The sequence below is a fragment of the Lemur catta genome, chromosome 10 (genome assembly GCF_020740605.2).
Source record: "Lemur catta isolate mLemCat1 chromosome 10, mLemCat1.pri, whole genome shotgun sequence".
Taxonomy (NCBI): domain Eukaryota; kingdom Metazoa; phylum Chordata; class Mammalia; order Primates; family Lemuridae; genus Lemur; species Lemur catta.
The window spans coordinates 79515424-79539931 of NC_059137.1; the positions used below are offsets into that span (position 1 = coordinate 79515424).

The following is a 24508-nucleotide window of genomic DNA, read 5'->3' on the forward strand; positions in this document are numbered from 1 at the left end:
CTGTAACAGAAATGAAGAACACCTTTGATGGGCTCATTAGCAGAGTAGACACAATGAGGAAAAAATCTCTGAGGCTGAGTATATCTAAATTGAAACCTCTAAAATGGAAAGACAAAAAGAACAAAGACTGAAAAAAACAGAACAACCAACAGTTATGGGACAGCTCTGGTATGAGAATACCAGCAAGAAAAGAAAGTAACAGAAGTTACTTTGAAATATTTGAAACAATGACGACTGAGGACTTCCCCAAATTAATGTCAAACACCAAATTGTAGATCAAGGAAGCTCAGAGAACGCCAAGCAGGATAAATACTAAGAAACCTACACATAGGCATACCATTTCCAAACTACAGAAAATCAAACATAAAGAAAAAAATCCTGGCCGGCTGTGGTGGCTCACGCCTGTAATCCTAGTACTTGGGAGGCTGAGGCGGGTGGATTGTTTGAGCTCAGGAGTTTGAAACCAGCCTGAGCAAGAGTGAGACCCCGTCTCTACTAAAAAAAAATAGAAGGAAATTAGCTGGACAACTAAAAATATATAGAAAAAATTAGCCGTGCATGCCTGTAGTCCCAGCTACTCGGGAGGCTGAGGCAGAAGGATTGCTTGAGCCCAGGAGATTGAGGTTGCTGTGAGCTAGGCTGATGCCACAGCACTCCAGCCAGGGTGACAGAGTGGGACTCTGCCTCAAAAAAAAAAAAGAAAAAGAAAAAAAAGAGAAAAAGAAAAAAATCCTGATAAAAAGCAAATAAAATTTACAAAAAAATAATCTTAAAAGAAGCCAGAGGAAAAACATACATTACCTATAGACCAACAAGATAAGAATTACATCTGACTTCTATGAAACCATGCAAGGAAGAAGAGAGTAGAGTGAAATATTTAAAGTGTTGAGAGAAAAAACCACCAACCTAGAATTCTGTGCACTGCAAAATTATCTTCAAATGTGAAGGAGAAATACTTTCTCAGACAAATTGGTGATTTGTTGCCAGTAGACCTGTCTGGCAAGAAATGTTAAAAAGAAATTATTTACAGAGAAGGAAAATAATATAGGTCAGAAACTCAGATGTACATAAAGAAAGGAAGAACATCAAAACAGGAATAAGGTAAAATAAAAACTTTTAGTTTCCTTATTCTTAATTGATCTAACAGATAACAGCTCACTGAAAATACTATTAGCATCAATATATCCTATTATGTATGCTTATTTATATACCTTATGTATATCTGTCTGCCTAACTAGGTCTATATATAATTGAAATGAATGACAGCAATAATACAAGGGATAGGAAGGTAGGAATAAGGATTATTGTGTTACTGCAAAGTCCTAGCACCCGTGAAGTGGTATAGTGTTATCTGAAACTGGCATGAATTAACTGTAAAAGTATATTGCAAACTCTACGGCAAACACTAAAAAAAATTTAAAAAATGAAACTAACTGATATCCCAAGGACAGAATTATATAAAATATTCAATTAAAACCACAAAAGGCAGAAAGAGTGACGACAAAAAGAGGAACAAAGAACAGGACAATGAAATAGAAAACAATAAAAAATATGGCAGCTATTGTTCCAACCATATCAGTAATCACTTTGAACAATAATCACATTGTCAATAGCCTAAACGCACCTATTAAAAAAAAGACTGTCAGAGTGGATCAAAACACAAGATCTAATTATATGCTGTCTATAAGAAACCTACTTTACATATAAAGACACTACAGATTAAAAGTAAATGGTTGGAAAAAAAATTTTTAAATAAAGATAAAAGTAAATGGTTAGAGAAAATACATCATGCTAACACTTATGAAGAGTAGGCAAATTAATTTCAAACAGAGCAGACTTTAAAGCAAGAGAAGTTACTAGGAATAAAGAGGGGCATTACAAAATGATAAACAGGTCAATTCTCCAAGAAGACATCCTTAACATGTATGTACCTAGCAACAGAGTATCAAACTACATGAGGCAAAAACTGAGAGAACTGCAAGGGGAAATAGACGAATCCACTATTATAGCTGGAAAGTTCAAAACAGTCAAATATGGATAGCTCTAGCAAGCAGAAAATCAGTAAGGACATTGTTTAACCAACAGCACCATCAATCAGCTGGACATAATGGACATCTATAGACAACTACATCCAATAACAACTGATTACACTTTCTCAAGGTCACACTGCACATTCACCAGAATGAACCATGTTATGGACTATAAAACACACCTTAACAAATTTAAAAGAACGGAATTTATACAGTGTCTGCTCTCAGATCACAATGGAAGTAAACTAGAAATCAATAATAGAAAAAGTAACAGGAAAATCCCCAAATATGTGGAGATTAAACAACATATTTCTAAATAACACATGGGTCAAAGTAGAAATCTCATGGGAAATCAAAAAAAATATTCTGGCCTAAATGAAAATGAAAAGACAACTTATCAAAATTTGTAGGATGCAGTGAAAGCAGTGCTTAAATTTATAGCACTGAATGCATGTATTAAAAAAGAAACAAAGTTCTAAAATCAATAATCTAAGTTTCCACTTTAGGAAGCTAGGAAAAATCCTAGCAACTTAAATCCAAAGTAAGTAGAAAAAAAGAAATAAGAATTAAAGCAGAAATCAATGAAATTGAAAAAAAGGAAATAAAGAAAAAAATCAATGAAATTAAAAGCTTATTCTTTGAAAAGATAAAGCTGATAAGCCTCTAGCCAGTCTAATTAAAAAAAAAAAAAAAAACAAAAAAAAACGGCCGGGTGCAGTGCCTCACACCTGTAAACTTAACACTCTGGGATGCCGAGGCAGGAGGATTGCTTGAGCTCAGGAGTTTGAGACCAGCCTAAGCAAGAGTGAGACCCTGTCTCTACTAAAAATAGAAAAATTAGTTGGGCATTGTGGCACACACCTATAGTCCCAGCTACTCAGGAGGCTGAGGCAGGAGGATCGTTTGAGCCCAGGAGTTGGAGGTTGCATTGAGCTATTTATGATACCATTGCACTCTACCCAGGGTGACAGAGTGAGACTCTGTCTCAATTTAAAAAAAAGGACAGAAATTACTAATATCAAAAATGAAGAAAAAAATATTACTACAGATCCTATGGAGAGTAAAAAGATAATAAATGAATAGTATGAACAACTCTAGGCATGTAAATTTAATAACCTAGATGAAACGGACCAATTCTATCAAAGATACAATCTGCCAGAACTCACACAAGAAAATTAGACAATCTGAATAAGCCTGTATCTATTAAAGAAACTGAACAATTAATAACCTTCCAAAACAAAAAGGATCAGGCCCAGATGGGTTCACTGGTGATTTTTACCAAACATTTCAAATGGAAGAAATTATTCCAATTCTCAATAATCTCTTTCAGAGGATAGATGCAGAAGCAATATAACTCATTATATGAGACCAGCATTACCCTAATACCAAAACCAGACAAAGACATTATGACAAAAGAAAGCTACAGACCAGTATCTCTCATCAACATAGATGCAAAAATCCTCGACAAAATATTAGCAAATTGCAAATGAAATCCACAGTGTATAAAAAGAATTACGGGGCTGGGCGCGGTGGCTCACGCCTGTTATCCTAGCACTCTGGGAGGCTGAGGCGGGTGGATCGCTCGAGCTCAGGAGTTCGAGACCAGCTGAGCAAGAGCGAGACCCTGTCTCTACTAAAAATAGAAAGAAATTATCTGGCCAACTAAAAATACATATAGAAAAAAAAAATTAACCGGGCATGGTGGCGCATGCCTGTAGTCCCAGCTACTTGGGAGGGCTAGGCTGATGCCACGGCACTCATTATAGCCCGGGCAACAACAGAGGGAGACTCTGTCTCACAAAAAAAAGAAAAAAAAAAAGAATTATATACCATGACCAAGTGGGATCTATCACCGTATGTAAGGTCTGTTGGACATTTAAAAATCAATTAACAGAATCCATCACATCAACAGACTAAAAAAGAAAAATCACATGATAATATCAATAGATGTGGAAAAAGTATTTATAAAACCCAAAACCTACTATGATAAAAACTCACAGTAAAGTAGGAAAAAAGAGGAACTTCTTCAACTTGATAAAGAATATAAGAAACCTACAGCTAACATCATACTCATCAAACTTGGTTGGTAAGAAACTTGAAGCTTTTCTACTAAGTTTAGGACCAAGGCAAGCATACCCTCTCTCACCACTCCTTCTCAACATTATTCCAGAAATCCTAGCTAATGCAGTAAGATAAGAAAAGGGGGGGGGGGAAGTATACAGATTGAGGGGGGAAAAAAGCTATCTTTATTTGCAGATGATATGATCACCTATGTAGAAAATTGGAAAGAATAAAAAAAAAAAACAACTGGAATTAATAGATGATTATGGAAAAGTTGCAGGATACAAGGTTAACATACAAAAGTCACTTTCCTATGTATCAGCAATGAACAAGTAGAATTTGAAATTAAAAAGACAATACCACTTGCATTAGCACCCCAAAAATGAAATATTTAAGTATAAATCTGACAAAATTTGTACAAGATCTATATGAGGAAAACTATAAAACTGTGATAAAAGAAATCAAAGAACTAAATAATTGGAGAGATATTCAATGTTCATGGATAGGAAGACTCAATACTGTCAAGATGTCAGTTCTTCCCCAAAACTCAGAAATAAACTAAACAGAATAAATTTAAGACTTCTTAAAACTACAAAACATTGTCAAAAACGATTTTTAAAAGGCCTAAATAAATGGAAAGACATCCGACATTTGTGGCTCATAAGACTTATTAATGTTGTTAAGATGGTAGTATTCCCCAAACTGATCTATACGTTCAACTTAATCCCTGTCAGAATTCTACCTGCCTCCATTGAAGAAACTGATAAGCCAATCCTAAAAGTCATATGGAAAGTCAAGGGATACAGAATAACCAAAACAATCTTGCAAAAGAACAACAAAATTGGAAAACTCACACTTCCTGATTTCAAAGCTACAGTAATCAAGATTATGTGGTACTGCCATAAGAACAAATAGCCAGCTCAATGGAATAGAACTGAAAGTCCAGAAACAAACCCTCATACTTATAGTACACTGATGTTTAACAAAGTGCCAAGACAATTCAATGGGGAAAAGAACAGTCTTTTTCAACAAATAGTGCGGAGACAACTTGACATCCACACACAAAAGAATGAAGTTGGAGCTCTACCTCACACCACATACAAAAATGAAATTAACTCAAAATGGGTCTTAGGCCTAAATGTAAGAGACAAGAACTATAAAACTCAGAAGAGAATTTAAGAGTAAATCTTCACGATCTGGGTTTAGGCAAAATATTCCTAGATATAACACCAAGAACAAATGACAAAAGGAAAAAAAAAGATAAAATTGACTTTGTCAAAATTAAGAATCTTCGAGCTTCAACCAAACACCATCAAGAAAGTACAAAAAAAAAAAAAAAAAACCCCACAGAACTGGAAAAAAGTATTTGGAATATCATATCTTTAGATAGTAGAATATACAAAGAACTCTTACAACTCAGTAATAAAAGTAACTCTTACAACTCAATAATAAAAATAACTTGATTTAAAAATTAGTGAAGTATCTGAGTAGACATTTCTCCAGTGAAGATATGCAAATGGCCAATGAAGAATTTGAAAAGATTCTCAACATCTTATTCAGGAAATACAAATCTAAACCACAGTGAGATATCACTCCACACTCACTGGGAAGGATACAATGAAAGAGAGATAATATCAAGAGTGGACAGGATGTGAAGAAGTAGGAATGTAAAATGGTATGGCCATTTTGCAAGATAGTCTGGCAGTTTCTCAATAGATTAAATACAAATTATCATATGACCCAGCATTTCCACTCCTAGGTAGTACCAAGAGAAACAAAAACATATGCCCACACAAAAACTTGTATGCAAACATTCAAAGCAGCATTATTTACAATAGCCAAAGTGTGGAAACAACCCAAATGCCCATCAACTGACAATGAATAAACAAAATGTGGTCTACCCATACAATGGAATATTATTCAGCCATTAAAAAGGAATAAAGTACTGATACAGGTTACAACACGGATAAACTCTGAGCATTATACCAAGTAAAAGAAGCCAGACAATAAAAGCCACATATTGTATAATTACATCAACAGGAAATGTCCAGATAAGGCAAATCTAGGGACAGAAAGTAGATTAGAGGTTGTCTAGGGCTATGAGGATTGAAGGTAAATGCCAAGTCGGCTAAAGGGTACAAGGTTTCTTTTAGGGCAATAAAAATTTTCTAAGCTTTTGTGGTGATGGTTGCACAACTTTGTGATATACCCAAAACCACTGAATTGCAAACTTTATATGGGTGACTCCTAGGTGAAACACATCTTAACAAGACTATACATAAAAACAAACAAAGATCTCCCAGAAGGCTTGGAGCAGCAGTTCATGGCTGTGCTGTGAACAGAAGGCAGGTTCACAGTAACAATGTGGAGTCTGGCAGACTACACCCCTGATGGGCTCTACCACTGACCAGAGGGTGAGACACCGGCCACAGAACTCAACCATCTCCATGCACCTCAGTGTCCTCAAAAGAGGCAAAATGGCAGCAAAGCTCTCCCAGGCTGGCTATCAGCTTTTTTCTTTTTTCCCCCACATTAATAAACTGGTCTAGGCCGTGAGCTTTAAATGAAATAATTTCTGTAAAGGCCTGAGCTTGGGAACGGGGACTGGAGGCCAGCACAAAAGGTGAGAACCAGGTTTGCTCTGTTCTATCTCAGGGAACCAAATCTGCAAGGGACAGCAGAGATTAGAGCAAATCAGACAGCAGATAAAAGGAACAAAATGCCTGAAGAGAAGGTAAGAATACCTCCTAGAAATCCTTGGCAGAAGATCCCCCAAATTACCTGCTGACTTAGGTCTTTTTTTTCACTCAGGTCTCTGGAAGCTACAGGTTCATTTCCCTTTTTGGTGACCTCTTCTATCCGCTCCTCACATTGCTCCTTCACTTCCTTCATCTGACTGATGCACTGGCTCCTTTGGTGAAAGAAAGCAAAAGAAAGGACAAATGTCTATGGATATGTCCCTGCTGGACTGTGAAATCCACTTCAGTAAGAGACATAGGCCATTTTTGTCCTGTATCAGGCACTTTATCTGAAGAGGGCACTTAAGACAGGGAAACGTGTGTTTCCAACCATTAAATGACCAAAAAACTATAGTTAACTGAAACTCACTAAAAATTTGTCACATTGTTCTAAAACAGGTGAACTTTATTGATTAGGAAAAAAACAGTTTTTCAGCCAAGCATGGTAGCATGCATCTGTAGTCCCGGCTACTCAGGAGGCTGAGGCAGGAGGATTGTGTGAGCCCAGGAATCTAAGACCAGCCTGGGCAACATAGCGAGACTCTAGTCTCTTGAAAACACATAAACACCACCAACAAAATTTTTTAACATACAATCTGTAGAATAACAAAATAACCAAAATATATACTGGTCTTTGTCCCTGGCTACTGGCACAGAGCTCCTAAAACCCTTGGAATTTCCTGATAGAAGTGTCTTGATATTCATAACAAGGCCCTCTGGACCAGAGTTTATGTTAATGAGGTGATTCATGGGTACAGGGGCAGGGAGGGGTGTTAGGTAGTTTCAAGACGGGGACTGACTGCCAGAAGAACCAACCACCTGACAAGAGGGTTTGAACTTTCAGCTCCACTCCCTCTGGGGAGACTGAGTTCAATCACATAGCCAATGATTTAATCAACCATGCCTATATAATGAAACCTGGATAAGAACTCTGGACCATGAGGCTCAGTGAGCTTCCTGGCTGGTGAACATAATGATACACTGGAAAGGTGGAACCCTGACTCCACAGGACAGAAGCTCCTGCCACCCACCCCCCAATCCCACTTACCTTATGAATCTCTACCATTTGGCTATTCTGTCATGGTAAGTACAGTTCACCTGAACTCTGTGAGTCATTCTGGCAAAGGATCACACCTGAGGGGGTGGCGGGTAGCTCTAAATTTGTAGCCACCAGGGCAGAAGTGACGGTGGCTGGAGGACACCTAGGACTTGTGGCTGGCATCTGAGCTGAGGGCAGTCTTCAGGGTTAGAGCTTCTCAACCTGTGGGGTCTGTGCTAATTCTGAGTAGTGTCAAAATTGAACTGAATTGTAGGATACCCAGTTGTCAAAGAATTGCTGTTGGAACTTACTTTAAGGCATCACTTCTGCTCTCTGTCCAGAATTTATTTCAAGAGTATTTCAAAAAGTATCAGAGCTCTAAAGTAACTGAAAGGATTACCCACTTATTTTGCAAATAAGGAGCTAAGGGATGACTTCATTGTCTACATTGGACAAGGGTCAAAGAGAGAGAACTGCTGAGGCTAAAACCAGAAGTCAGACTCAAGGTTTCCTGCCTGCGCAGGGCTCTCTACCACACAGCCGGCTTTTCTGAGTTGCAGGCATTTGGGAGCCAAGTGTAAGTACACTAAATCTCTAACTCCTGGAATACACCCTTCAGTTCAAAGCACCACTGGGCCACAATGTACCACATATAAAAAGGCCATCAGGTACTTTAGAAATAATGAAATGCATAGTTCCTGACCCTAGACAGCTGAGAGATAAAGTGAAAAATTCACATAAATAAAATTCTCACAAACATACAAGCCACAGGTGGTAGACTAGTACAAAGGAGCTTAAACACAGCCAAAAAAGAGAGACATCTGAATACTGAAGAACTAAAGGAGCAGGTCATATGCTACCCCTGAACCTTTAAACCTACAAAAGGGAAGTGCCGGTTTCACCTGCTCCCAGCCCTGCCAAAATCCGGTACAAAGAGCCTCTATCTCTGAGCCTTGCAGATGAAGGTTCGGCTTTCCACATTCCAGCTCAACAGCAATAAGCAGAACAATCTCAGTACAGAACTCAATTCTGAGACATGGGTCACATGGACTGTGACAGGTCTTATTCCCTGAAGGCCTCAGGCTGGCTTTTTCTTACATGAATGTGGTAAATGTTCCAGCATTAACAGGAGCTAAACTGGAGAGACGTTTAGGACTTGGCCACTAGTAATTATTGTAACTGGAGTACCATTAACAGAATGTGCTCAATACAGGAGTCTACCAGTCTATCTGATCCCACCATCCAGGACACTGACTTAGAGTATTACAAGTACACTCCGATATCAGCATTTGCAAACTCTGTTTCCTGACAGCATGGAGATGAGATGGCTAGAAGATCAAATCATGTGCTGACTCTAAGTGCTTTGGGGAGAGAATGCAAGACTACGTCTGAATCTAGTGCAGTGACTGCTTAGTGATGTCTGCCACAGGTATAGAAGTAAGAAATAGGATGTGTGCTGATTCTGAGGAAAGAACACTAAAAAACTTGTGCATGACAAAAACTTGCCATTCCATCTCAACCCTGCCTTCTATAAAAGGATTAGACTAGACAGAGTGTTTTAACGAAGGGTGTGAGGGTATGTTTCAAGGGACCTCTGAAGTCCCACAAATTGAATGTATAACTTTATGCATCTATCCATTTAAAAATTTGCTAACAAAGTGTCCATAGCTTTTATCAGATTCTCAAAAAGGGTTTATAATGCAAAGACAGTTAAGAGCAACTAGCTCTTTCTAGCTTCCAACATTCCATGAACATCACCACCAGGAAGCATCTGTAACTAGTACAGGGTCTTGGGCTTAACTAGTGAAATAGAAGAGTCAGCCAGAAAGAGCTTTTGAAATAGGTCTGATCTGTTATGAGAAAAAGGAGTGCACCCTGCATGTGTGCCCAGCCAGGTTAGAGCTGTTCACTCGCTGCCCTAGATCTGGGCTCTCCCATATGGACAGCACAGCTTCCTTCCCTGTCACTGGGCCCTGGCTGATTTCCAGCTAGGTCAAAATCTTCTGGGTCAATGTTAATCAAGTGAGGCTATTAATGGCTTTTTGTATTTCAAGCAGTGGAAGACACATACTCTTATTAGGGGGTCTTTTAAGGATCAATAATTAAATAAGGCTGGGGTACTTCATTTTTATCTAAATGCAATTCCTTGATTATCAGCCTAACTCAGGGTTTCTCAACCTTGGTACTATAGCTGTCTCGGACCAGATAAAACTTTGCTGTGAAAGCTGTCAGCAATGCTTCAGAAAGCCGTGAGTAAGTGTTAGCCAGCAGGCTCATAATACAAAATAAATAAGCAAGGTACACGCACACACACACACCCCATACCCACAAAGAGGGCAGTTCTCAGCAGGAAATGAATTACTCAGGATACTTTAAAACATAACAAGGGGAAAAACAGTCATATGAAGGTTGGGTCATGGGTGGGGGCGCTTCTGATCCCAAACTTCCCGTGTTTTAATTATGTTGCTTTTATGAGAAAAAGGGGGGAAATCAACAGACTACAACATTATTCTCTACCTTGTAAATTGTTTTTTACTATCATCCCATGGGTTTAGCTCACTTTTTAAAAGTTTATTGCTTTGCTTTAATTATAGAAGCAATCCATTCTCACTGCAGAAATTTGGAAAAACACTGAAAAGTCTCAAGAAAACAAAACGCCCACAATGCCATCACCCGGCAATAAATTGTATTCATTATTTTGCCAAAATGTCTTTTAGTCTATGGGTTTGATTTAGCTAACATCTGAGCATTTTGGGAACACATTTTTAAAGGCTTTAGGCTGTTGATTTAACCAGTACACCTGTGCTTTATAGAGTTTTAAGTTACGTTATGTTTTAAAGTATCCTGAGTAATTCATTTCCTGCTGAGAACTGCCCTCTTTGTGGGTATGGGGTGTGTGTGTGTGTGTGTGTGTGTGTGTGTGCGCGCGCGCGTGTACCTTGCTAATTTATTTTGTATTATGAGCCTGCTGGCTAACACTTACTCACGGCTTTCTGAAGCATTGCTGACACAAAATAAAATGCAGAATTTCTAAAGGACATGAATCTTAGACTGTTCCCTTCTCACAGAGCCCTGTGCGGACCAGAAGGTGTATGCTCTATCACAGGAAGAGCTAGTGGAGGTTATTTCTCTGTCTGCTGCCCTTGCCTTACAACTCATGAGCCTCCCAAGAGGTGTGCGCTTGGCTCTCAGACGCACTTACAGGTCGTAGGAGAACTTCCTCTCCAGGTTGGTCTGGTTCTTCTGAAACTGGAGGACATCCTGCTGCAGCTTCCCGTAATTCCTCTGCAGAGTCTTCAACTGGTCTAAGCCAAGAAGAGGACAAGTAAATATTACAAAGGCAGACGCACACATCGGGACACAAAGGGACTAAGGAGGGGACAGAGAAAAGGCCAAGAACACAGCCCTTCCCTAGTAATCACTATACCCCAGCCTTGGAAGACCAGCAACCCTAAAGGAATCTGCATCTCGGTTTTTTCCCAAATATCTCTTTTAAATCTCCTTTTTGGCCTTCAACCCTTTAACTGCATTAGGAGCTTCTATTTGCCTATTTCTCCCTTAGGTATCATAAGCCCTGAGCTGTCCCAAACAGTCACACACACCACTGTGTCCCTCAGCCCCAGCAGGCTTACCCTTCTGTCTGTAAAACACCGATTCCGACGTATGGGCCGACAAGCAGCCACTCCTGCTGGACCCTGCCCTGGGCCATGCTGCCTGCCAACATGCTCCTCCTGCCATTTATTCATAGCCACGCTGTTCTCTAAGGCCCTGTGCTTGCTTAATCACCTAACCCTCTTATCAGGGATACAGCAGCCTTGTTTGGGGAAACTTTATCAGCTCATCCACACCACGCTGACAACTCCGCTCGCAGAAGCTCTGCTGGAAGGAGCAGCAGCTGCCAAAGGGCCAAGCTGTGGCGGGAAGAAGAGCAGCTACGGAGGTGACACCAGGGCTGGCAGACAGCAGCAGCTAGGGCCGGGACAGAGGTCAGCATGCCCTGAGGTCTGTCCTTACAATGCTAGACCTACAAGACTCCATGTGGGGAGGTGGGGATAAAATTAAATAACACTGAAAGATTTTATGGACTATTGATACACACAACAACATGGGCCAATCTGAAAAGCATCTGTATGACACGCTCTAGAAGACAAAGCTATAGCGACAGAGAACAGCTCCACGGGTGCCTGAGGCCCAAGAGGGGAGGAGGACTGACTACAGAGGGCTTCGAAGTGGGGTACCCTGGGGTGATGGGTGTGTGTATGTACCAACCTCAGCAGTCTGTGAGGCTGAGTACTGGTCAGACTTATGCGGGTGTACACTACAAAGGGTAACACTATAGCATATAAATTAGACTTCAATAAACCTAACTTTAAAAGATTCCACAATCCAACTAAGTAGGAGACAATGGAATGCCACTCAGCAAAAAAAGAAATGAACTACTGATATCCATGACAACATGAATAAATGTCAAAATAATTAAGCTAGGTTGCGGGTGGCTCATGGCCGTAATCCCAACACTTTGGGAGGCTGAGGTGGGAGGATCACTTGAGGCCAGGAGTTCAAGACCAGCCTGGGCAACACAACGAGACCCCATCTCTACATAAAATGTTTTTAAAAATTAGCTGTGTGTAGTGTTGCACACCTGTAACCCCAGATACTCAGGAGCCTAAGAAGGGAGGACCGCTTGAACCCAGGAGTTTGATGGTGCAGTGAGCTACGATGATGCCACTATACTCTAGCCTGGGAGACAGAGTGAGACCCTGTCTCTAAAAAAAATTTTTTTAAATTATGCTGAGTAGGTCAGGTGCGGTGGGTCACACCCGTAATCCTAGAACTCTGGGAGGCCAAAGCAGGAGGATTGCTTGAGCTCAGGAGTTTAAGACTAGTCTAAGCAAGAGTGAGACCTCGTCTCTATTAAAAATAGAAAAATTAGCCAGATGTGGTGGCATGTGCCTGTAGTCCCAACTACTTGAGAGGCTGAGGCAGGAGGATCACATGAGCCCTGGAGTTGGAGGTTGCAGTGAGCTATGATAATGCCACTGCACTCCAGCCGGGGCTACAGAATGAGATTCTGTTTAAAAAAAAAAAGGAAAAAAATTATGCTGAGTGAAAGCAGCCCAACAAAAAAAGGTATATACGATCTGATTGCATATACAATTATTAAAACTGCAACCTAATCTGTAAGGACAGAAAGCAGATCAGAGGCTGTCTGGGGGTGAGGTGGAGGAATACCAAGGGGCACAGGCAAGTTTTAAGGGATGATGAGATGTTCACTACACAGTGTGACTTTGGTGGTGGCTATGTGACACGCATGCATATGTAAAAGTTCACCAAGCTGTACACTCTGTGTACAGTTCACTGTGTGTCAAATACACATGATTAAAGCTGTGGGAAACATGGAGTATAGGAAAGGCCACAGGCCACATCCCTGCCAGGGGACTGACTGGTGTCAGCAGCAGATACAAGCACTAAGAAGCCCGCCCCCCATAGTCGGGTAACTTTTTTTTCCCCAAAATAAATTCCCCAAAACAAATTTGACAAAGCAACCTCTTTTCACCTAAGACCTGTTAATATTCTTAGAACCTGATTTGGAACTAGAATTCTAAACTAGTGCTGTCTAACAGAACCATAATGCAAGCCACATAGAGAATTCTTAATTTCTTAGTAACCACATTTTTAAAATGTAAATAATATTTAACCCAACAGATACAAAATATTATGCCAACATATAATGACTGTAAAATTTTTTTTGTATGCAAAATCCTATTTATTTTTTTATTTCAGAATATTACGGGGGCACAAACATTTTGGTTACATATAATGCCTTTGCCTCACCTACGCCAGGGCTAAAAGTGTGCCATTTCCCCATAAAGCGCCCACTGCATCCACTAGTTGTGAGTTTATCCACCCCCACCACTCCCCTCCCACCTGACCGGCACCCAGTGAGTATTACTTCCATGTCAGCACCTCAGTGTTGATCAGTTAGCACCAATTTGATGGCGAGTTACATGTGGTGCTTGTTTTTCCATTCTTGTGATACCTCACTTCAAAGATATCTTAAATTCTTTTTTCATACTGAATCTTTGAAATGTGGGGTGTATTTGACAATTATAGCACATTTCAATTCAGTTGTTAAATTTTCATTAGAAATCCTTGATCGGAATTTAGATTTCATAAAATTTACAATTAAGAAGTAGACTGATACACACACATTGCCCCAAACATACTTAAGTTTCCAAATAACTGAACTGATTATCAGTTTTAAAGTACTGAAAATTTAACGAAAATTAAAGATTCAGTTCTTCTGTCCCACTGGCCACATCAACGGCTCATCAGCCACCATGGCTCCTGTCCCATTTTAGAGAGGTGGAAGCTCAGGCTCTGGGGACTTTCGGGAACCTCCTACCAGGACCAGTGCTCCTTTCACCACGTTCTCAGGCCACACTGGGCCCTGCTGAGCTGACCCTCAGTCACATGGAAGGGGAGCCCCCACATAGAGGACACAGTCCCGTCTCCTGCCCCACAAATCCCAGCTGGCAAACAGAGTCAGAGTAGCAAAGAAATGGAATTAAATGGGGCTGAACAGTTTTCCTAAGTTTCATGAGGAAAATCTAAATTCAGGGTGACCCAAGCCATAGATATACCATATACACACACACATATATGCTGTATCTACAAAACAAATCACATATATACAATATTTAACCTTCATAAATGGGAGTCTGGATTCTTTTGCACGTAAGAGTTTGCAATGCATTATTTAGCACTATTGTTAAAACGGAAAGCCTTTTAAGGAAATCGAGTTAAGCAAAAAGGATAGACTAAAGACTGCTCAATTACTCATAACACTACCCACCCCGAAATTATAGTAGGAGAACAGCAGGTGGCCCCAGAGAAGGATGAGAGGAAAAGTGGATTGTTCTAGGAGGCCAGTGCCTTGTGCTGAGGCGGGACATGCACTTACCCTGCAGGACTCTGATGAGCCTCTCACCTGCGGTGATATTATTCACCAGAGCTGCCTGCAAAGAAGATAAACACAAAATAAACACGGGCAACCTAACAACGTGGCCTTAACAAGGTAGATGTGTTGGAAACAAGGGAAAGGCACCGCCCTCTCCCCCAACCCAAAACAGCTGCCGGGGAAGGAGCCGGGCAGTCAGCTGTCCGGCTGGACTATCCGATGTCCACAGCAGAAAAGGGACACCCCTGCTTAGAGATTTGCTTTCCAACCACCAGCCTGTACCCTGAGAAAGGAGTAAAGGGATCCCTGGCTCTGTTCCACGCCAAGGACACCACAGCTCCTCCACCAAAGGCCCCACCAGGCCTGGCTTCTGCCCCCTCCCCGGCCAGTAGCAGATGCACCGGCACCTGCAGCACATGTCCTCAATCAGAAGCTGAACTCCAAATCCCAGACTGGCTAAAAGAACACAGGAAAAGGCATGCACCAAGAAGCCTCTGCTAACGAGGCCACTTGATGATCTGAACTTTTGGCTGTGCCTCTATGTCCACAGTCCACAGTTTATGAGCTTAGGGACGAGGTTTTACACACAATCAGTTACACCAACTTGGGAAAGTCTGCAGCAGACGTGGGCAGAAGCCAGCCAAGACTCGATAATAAAAGGAAATGAAAAGTAAGAAGAACGAGTGTCAGCGAGCGGCCAGGCCACACCACGGGATCACTCCGCACTGGGGGATCACTCGGCACCGGGGCTCTGCTACGCACTTCCTGTCTACTTGCTCATTCACTCCTCGTAACAGGGCTGTGAGGCGGAAGTCTGTCATCCCGTGTTAGGGGACAGGACAGCGAGGCACGGACTGCTTAAGTTGCTCAAGGTCACTTGTCTATTAATAGGAAAAGCCAAACTCTAGTTCCGACAGGCACGCTCCAGAGAGCAGGTTCTTCGTGGCTACTTGCCAAATTGCCACACCAGTTTAGGGGACGGCACCCAATGCTAAAAACAAGCAAAAACCTAAAAAAGGGAGGGAACAGAATATAAAACCCTGGAGGACATCGCACAGGTTAAGTGTTTAGTGAACAAACACACACGGCACAGGTGGGCTGGGGCACACTGTGAAATTTCTTACTGTCACCATCAACGAAGTTTGCAAATAGCCCACTCCTCAACGTGCTGCCATGACATGGAGATACATTTCTGGTTAGTGGTAGATATGACAACCACACTATCTCCTCCTCCTCTGCCCCCTGCTCCCGCTGGGACCCTTCTGTGCAGCCTTCGCTCTTTCTTAGGCCTGAGCAGAGAGGGGGCTTAGCGGAAGCACCAGGGTAAGGTGTTAGGGACACAGGGATGCATGCCCAGAAAGGACAACTAACCACACAAACCTGGTGTTTATTTTGGGAGATCTGAGGATACAGAACATCTCCTGGGGCAACAGATAAGAGGTCACGGTGATAATATGTGTAAAATTCATCTCTCAGGGAGAGATTAGAGAAGTGTTTACAAGTATTCTACAAGGGCAGGGGCGGAGGTAGCAAACAGGAAGTGAAAGGGGGACCCCTTCCCAACAGTGGAATCAGATTACACAACTCCCAGCTCCTGCTACTCTTGAAAAAGCTTACAAACATCCAGTTGAAAAGACAAAGGATTACCATATGGCCATGTAATCCCACTGTTGGGTATAAACCCAAAAGAATTCAAAGCAGGATCCCCAAGAGACATCTGCACCCCCATGTTCCCTGCAGCATTATTCATGATAACCAAGAAGGAAAAGCAACACAGGTAACCACAGATGGAGAAACAGATAAGCAAAATCTGGTATATACATATATTGGAATATTATGCAGCCTTCAAAAAGGAAATTCTGACACATGTCAACATGGATGAACCTCAAAGACATTATGCTAAGTGAAAAAATAACCCAGTCACAAAAAAACAAATACTGTGTGACTCCACTCATGTGAAGTACCTAAAGTAATCAAAATCACAGAAACAGAAAATAGAAAGATGGTTGCCCAGGGCTGCAGGAGGGGGAGAGGGAATTGGTGTTTAGTGGGTAGAGAGTCTCAGTGTTGCAACATGAAAAAGTTCTAGAGCTCTGTTGCTTAACAATGTGAATATACTTCACATCCCTGAACTATACACTTAAATTTCTTCTGTACCTAGATATCGAAACCACCTTCCCCTCTCAACATTAGTGCTGAAACAGAAAAAAAAAAAAGGAAAACTGAAAACTTAAATAATTATATGCCGATTATCCTCAAAGCTGATTTCTCCTAGGTGAATCATTTCTATAAAAATTATGGCAATTTGACTTGTTTCTTTTCCACCCATTCCCCTTAGCCCCTCCCCAAAAAATCCATATTAGAGTTTGCAGCTATCTGAGAGTCCAGAAATATTCGTCTCCATGTGACTTTATTCTTCCAAGGGAAATATATTTTCCTTAATCTTCCCCTACCTACTTACTTATGCATGGAAAAATACAGCCTCCACTTAAAATGAAAAAGGATCATAAAATATCATCAAGATCTTTTATATACAGCTTTACATTTATAGAAAATTTCTTGTTGAATCATTTTCAGGAAAACTATGAAAATGCTTCCCAGCTTCCTTTTGGGTTCGATATATTATAAGGAAGAAAAAACCCTGCATTCAAATGAATTATGTATTCTACTCTAAACAACCAACAGATGGGAAAAACCAGGTTGTTTTCCCCATTTTGGTGCAGTGACTTTGGGGGGAGCTGCACTTCCTGATGCTTGTGAACTGTCCTCAGGGAACGCTCAGTCATAGACGAGAAAGCAGTAAGTGCCACCAGAATTTAACTGCAAACTAAACTCAAAGGTGTCAGTGTGAATCACCCATGGACAAATTCATTATAACCACTCTGTTACGGGAAGTAAGTATATTTGATCAAACTATTTCTGCCTTAGCCCTTGGTAAGTACAGTGGTGAAGGAAGGAATTAGAAAAAAATTTTAATTATAATAAAATAAATAAGAATAAAAATAAAAAATTAAGGAAAAAAATGAAAGTATTTCAGCCTTAGATTCCTAGAAAAATAAGCTCAACATTTCATAATAAATGTTCAAAGCAACAAATCTACAGTAAAGTAACACATTTTGAAAGCTCAATAAGATATAATGACTAATTCTTAAAATACTAATTTTTGAAAAGCTGGCTTGGAAGCAGAATGCTGATCAACTCATAAGGAGTTGAAGGCAGCTTTTACTGCTGCCTTTGTTTGGCTCATTAAAATAATCAACCTGCTTTGAGGGTGTGGGTCCACCTTAACTTTCAGACTTAAAGAGGACGCTCACCCAATCTAACCCCTGTCAGGCCACCACAAGTCAGGTGCCTTGATAACTTCTTTGTACTGAAATTCCTGTTAATGCCTCAGGGAGATGAACCTTAAAATGCAAAAGTTGATCTTAGTGACCTTAGAAAGGCGTAAGAATGAAGGGAAGGGTGTGAAGTATTCACTGGCATCATCTTTTTACCCCTTCCCAATTTCAAAATTGTACTATCCAATAGAAATATGTCAGTCACATATGGACATTTAAAATTTTCTCATAGCCACATTCAATTAAGTAAAAAGAAACAGGTGGGCAAGGGATTTGAACAGACATTTCTCCAACTAAGACATATAAATGGTCAGTAAGTACACAAAAGACACTCGACATCATTAGTCACTAGAGAAATGCAAATCAAAATGACAAGATACCACTTCACAGCCATCAGTATGGCTATAATCTAAAAAAAGGAAAGTAACAAGTGTTGACAAGGATATAGAAAAACTAGAGAGAAACTGGAACCGTCACACACAGCGCATGAGCATGTAAAATGGTGCAGCCCCTGTGAAAAAGTCTGTGAGTGCTTCAAGTTACCATGGGACCCAGTGACCCCACTCCTAGGTCTAAAACCAAGAGAAACAAAAACACCTCCACACAAAAACCTGTCCACAAATGTTCACAGAAGAATTAGTCATAACAGCCAAAAAGTGGAAACAACTCAAATGTCCATCAACAGATGAACAAACAAAATATGGTTATCCACATAGAGGAGTGTTATGCAGCCATAGTAAGGAATGAAATACTGACATGTGCTGCAACGTGGACGAGCCCTGAAGGCACTACAGGATGATGTGAAAGAAGCCAGACACAAAGGGCCACATATTTATGACTCCTCTGATATACTCTGTCCAGAATAGGCAAGTCTACGGAGACAGGAAGTACATTAGTGGCTGCCAGGGGCTGGAGGGAGAGGGGGATGGGAAGTAACTGCTTAGTAACTACATGTGTCTTTCTGGGGTGATGAAAATGTTCTGGAATTAGGTAGTGGTGACGGTCATGTAACACTGAACACATCCAAAACCACTGAGTTGTATGACACACTATCAACGGTTAAAATAGTGAATTTCATGTTATGTGAATTTTATCCCACTTTAAAAAACAGATGAAATTAATATTAATATTTTATTTACCCTAATATATCCACATTATCATTTCAAGATGTAATCCACATAAAAACTATTAGTGAGCTATTTTATTTTTCCCCCACACTAAATCTTTGCACTCTAGTACATATTATACTTATTCAGCACATCTCAAACTGGGACATCTGAAGTGCTCAATAGCCACTTGCAGCTAGGGACTCACAGCTCCTGAGGAATGAGAAGGCAGGGGGGGGAGAGTGAGTTATTTATTCATGGCATCCTACCAAGATTACGCACTCCCACACTGATTCACACACACCAACAACAGAACAAGCGCTGGCTCCCAAATGCTTCGTGCCCACAGCCCCCTTGGGCCAAATACTGGATTGCAGGATGCATGTTCCCATAGAAACAGCAGCACAAAGTGGTGAGGAAACTAGTCCTGTCCACAAAACCCTGGAGCTAACATAATTAACTCTTGTGATTAAGACTACACACACAAAAAGGCAAACACTGACCTAATATTTGATATTAAGGAATTACTGGATTTTCTGGTATGATGATGGAATCATACCAGGGAGGAGGAGGAGCCCACCTTTCAGAGACACACACTGAAATACTTAGGATGAAAACAGCAGGAGGGACAATCACTGAAGCCTCCTGTCGGACACATTCTGTCTGCTTTTCCATGCTCCAAGTTTTCCACAATTAGTCTACACAAAGACGTGTCATGCTGACAACAAAGCCAAAAAGTGGCAATTTTTAAAAACCTTAACTTCAAGGCTGGTTTTACAAGAAAAGAAAGGTAAATAAGAAGATGCTGAGATGAACTTTTATGTTCTGAAGGAATTCTGGGTAGGTTCAAGAACTTTCAGAAGTACAGATCTTTACTGTGTGCTATTTCTTACTTGTAATTTCACTCATAAAATTAAGCAGTTTTCTTATTGCAGTATAGCTCCATCAACAATTATCAGCTTTGACAAAGGCCTTTAGAGGCTCATTAATGGGAAAAAGGAGAGGAAAAAGAAAGAGAAAGGTGACAGAAGGAGAGCAACAAAGAGAAGATGGGGTGTGGAAGAGATTTTCTTGAAGAAAATGGTAAAGACTTGAGATGTGTGGATTCTTTGGGGTCTGGGGCTAATTTGCTCCTGGACTTGAGACATAGCACTTGACTTCTCTGGTCCTCTGTTTCCACAACTGGGACCCAGGGGTTGGCCTGCTGAGTTTCAACAGGGGCACACCAGGGGGGTCTGGAGGGGAGGACTGCTCTGTTCTCCTACTATTCCCCCTGGCAGCATATTTAGCATTCCTGCCCCCTCGCCCCTTCTGAGTGCCAGGAGCATGCTCCCCCCTTCCCACTGTGTCTCCAAGACAAAAACCACAAGCCCTACCTCACACTTTTCCAAATGGCCGCAGGGTGCCAACAAGGAGGCCAGAGCACATCTGTTCTTCTCTACAAAGGATCCTCTGCTGCCCCGTCTACACAGAAGGAAGACAGGAGCCAGCAGTCCACGTCATTGCCCTCCAGGCTCACCCCGTGGTGGGAGCACTCAGGGCCTCTCCACAGAAGGTCCGAGTGCCGGATGGTGGAGAGACACGGACAGTGTAGATGACAACAGAAAATCCTGCACAGCTTTGGCAGCAGCACAGTGAAGCTACTGTCCCCACAGAGGTGATGTTCAGGGAGGGAAAACTTGGGCCTATGTTTTAAATTCAAAGAACCCACTCTCCAGGGGGTCAAACAAAACCCTGTGAGGAATATCTCCAGGACTCTACAAAGCAAAAGAATTTACAACTTGGATTATTCAAGGTCCAGCAAATGGTAGGGGCACAGGAAGGAGGGAGAGAGAGAGAGAGTGTGTGTGTCAACGTGAGCGTGAGAAGTGAGCTCGAGAGAACAAATCAACGTAAGAAATGCACTGAAAACACTATGCCGAGTGGAAGAGACAGGCACAGAAGGATAAATATTACATGATTCAGCTTACATGAGGTCCCTAGAATAGTGACATCACAGACAGAAAGCAGCACGGTGGCTGCCGGGGCTGGGGATGAAGAATGGGGAGTTGGTGTTTGATGAGTGCAGTTTCATTTTAGGAAGATGAAAAAGTGCTGGATATTGATGATGGTGGCACAACAATGTGAATGTATTTAATGCCACTGAACTGTGCACTTAAAAATGGTAGTTTTTATGTCATATATAGTTTACAATAAAAAAAGGATGAAGAAAAGGAACGGGGCGTGGGTGCATTAGTGAACGCGGGGGTGAGTGTGAGAGCAGCAACAGCAGACGTGCCCGTGAGTGTTGAGCAGACAGTCAGGCCTCAGAGCACAGTCCGAGCCTGGTCGGAAAGGAGCTGCGGGGACTGCGGGGACTGCGGGGACTGCGGGGCAGAAATGCAGGCGGACCTGCAGCTGCGGGAGGGTGCGCACAAGTCACAGAGCTTTCCTAGGAGGTCGTGGGAGGGATTAAGCGTAACTGTATGAAGTTTAAAACCCCCCAGAACATCTTCTATCTAGGAAAACACCTAGTATACACAGCTCTACGCACGCGAAACAGCTCCTGCCAAGACATCCCTGTGTTGTGTCATTACAGAAAGAACAACGTGCCCCCACCCCCCACCCCCCCCCCCCCCCCGCCCAACTCACAGCCACTGGCGTGAGAAAACACCACACACAACTCGCTGGGAGGGCCCGGGATGGCCCTAGGACCCATCCTGGGATCACACAGGCGCCCAGCACGGCACAGCAAGGTCCTCAAGGCGTGCTGCCCATCACAGGGACAGGCACGGGCCCAGGGGGAGGGAGCCTTGGACCAAGACTGGTTCACATCCACCCCTAGCACCCCAGCACTGCAGGTGCTTAGGGGAGGGAGGACGGAGGGAAGGGAGGAGGGGAAGCAAACTGAGGAAACTGCCCTTGATTCTGCCTCCCAGGGTCTTGCCCACCTATGTGCCTCTAACCCACACAGGACTTGGGTCAAAGACAACTCCCAAGAGGACCCAAACACAACAGGCAATGGGAGTCCTGGCACGCACAATGATGCTTCCCAGCTCTAAAGCAGGATGAGGGCCTGTCTTCTCAGTCCCCGACCCTGGATCTTTCTGGAGGTCACTTCGCTGTGGCTGCCAGGGGGCTCGGGTAGGCCTGAGGCAGCTCACACCAGCCCCACCCCGCAGCCCTGGCTGCTTAGGCGATGGCTGCGGGAAGAGCCACCCACTCAGAGGAGCACACCACACACCGACACTGGGGCTTGGCCAGGGGAGGGGAACACTCAGAAATCTTCAGCTCTGCTTTTAGAGGAAGAAAAACACTCCATGACATCACACACAGCACCAGCGATCCAGAACATTCCCTAGCTGTTCTGTAGGCAGCCAGGAAATGCCCTGCTGACGGGCTGGAGGCCTGGGCTGCAGATTTCTGGCTGCACCGTGAGGACAGTGAGGACAGTGGAGGGGCCTGGGCTGCAGAGCTTCTGATCCCAAATGGGAAGCCCAGCAACAACTCCACTCTGCCTGTAGGAGGGGGAGCACTTTTGCACATTCTTTCTGCAAAGAAGTAAACAGTATACACATTTGGGGGCTAAAGAAAAACTAGAACTGAACTAAGCCTACAGGTTACAGGGCCACGGCCAATGCACCTAACAGATCCGGATCACTGGCTGTTCCTAAACATGCATGACTGCAGATCCCCCCTTGTCACCGCTAAAGGTGAAATAAGTGAGACGACGGCTAGCTCATGTCATCTTTATGTATTCCACGCCAAACGTTCGTCTTGTGGTGCCGGGTTAAGAAGTAATGAAGGTGAACAGAGTCGGGTCCAACTCACTCAAGCAATTTTCTGGGTGAAAAGAGAGTAAGAGAAAGGCCAACCACGAGAGCAAAAGCCCAGGCAACCATTACCCACTATAACGACGAGATGCAGAAATGCCCTTTCTAGGCCGGGCGCGGTGGCTCACGCCTGTAATCCTAGCCCTCTGGGAGGCCGAGGAGGGCGGATCGCTCGAGGTCAGGAGTTCGAGACCAGCCTGAGCGAGACCCCGTCTCTACTAAAAATAGAAATAAATTACCTGGACAACTAAAAATATATATAGAAAAAAATTAGCTGGGCATGGTGGTGCATGCCTGTAGTCCCAGCTACTCGGGAGGCTGAGGCAGAAGGATCGCTTAAGCCCAGGAGTTTGAGGTTGCTGTGAGCTAGGCTGATGCCGCGGCACTCACTCTAGCCCGGGCAACAAAGCTAGACTCTGTCTCAAAAAAAAAAAAAAAAAAAGAAATGCCCTTTCTAGTGAGCATGAAGCCAAGCCCGAGAGCAAGGACGCGTGCGGGGTTTGTCTCCGTCCCGTGGGAAACAAGACAGCAGGGCACAGAAGAGACACGCCTCATCTGGTCGGCCCGGAACCACCACGGGCACGGCATATCGCTAGACGCCGCTTTCCACGTGGAACTCGGCCACAGCGCATTTGAACACCCACTCAGGTCACGAATCCAGGGAGGGAGCTGCCCTAGGGGCACACCCAGCCCCTCCCTCAAGGGGGGAGACAAGGACCAAGAGGGCAGGGGATGAAGAATCAGCACTGGCTGTCCTCACAGCACAGTCTGCAGTCAAGGACATCCACCCAGATGGCACCTGCTTTGCTGTTTCTCCTGCAAACATTTTTGTTAATGTGGGAGGTAAATTATGAAATACTTGAAGTTAATTACAAAGCTATCTTTGAAGGTCAAATCCACTCAGCAAACTGGAGAATTTACAATCCGGTAAGACTGAAAGTCTTCTGAGACAAACACTTTTTTTTTCCAGGGAAAAGGATTTTCAATAGATTTTATCAACCTGCTTTCATTCTGCCTCAATTCAGACACTCCCTGCCCTCTCGCAGCCGTCCTGTCACGGAGGCCTGGCCACCCCTCCTGCCGGCTGACTCAAAAATCCGCTCACTTCGAAGAATTTGTCCTTCCTCTGCCTAGATGCAGTACGAGAAATTTTTGCTCCAAATATTTCAAGAGCCACCTGACAGCACCACCTCCTTGCCCCACTGGGCTGCCGCCTGCCTTTAAACATCTGGCCGTCTGGTTGTGTGGCCACCTCAGCTTACCCTAGGATGGCCCCTGTGTCTTCAGCTCAAGTTCAAACTCCCCAGTGGCTTTGAAGCCCCTTAGGGAAGGGCCCCAGCACTCCTCTCACTCTACACCTGAAGCCACACTCTGCCCAGCACAGCCACAGTGGCTCCCTGCCCACCTGTCCTTTCCAGGTTAG

General features: G+C 42.8%; 1 protein-coding gene across 3 annotated transcripts in view; it reads right to left on the reverse strand.

Annotated features, from left to right (window-relative positions):
• The window catches only part of GOLM1 (golgi membrane protein 1), a 60433-nt gene that overhangs the window by 11288 nt on the left and 24637 nt on the right, over positions 1-24508 (reverse strand). For all 3 annotated transcript variants that reach the window (XM_045562710.1, XM_045562712.1, XM_045562711.1), the window contains 3 exons: positions 14833-14887; positions 11071-11173; positions 6873-7002 (listed from right to left, as the gene is read on the reverse strand). In XM_045562710.1, the coding sequence (XP_045418666.1) occupies positions 6873-7002; positions 11071-11173; positions 14833-14887 (288 nt within the window). The remainder of the gene's footprint in view (positions 1-6872; positions 7003-11070; positions 11174-14832; positions 14888-24508) is intronic.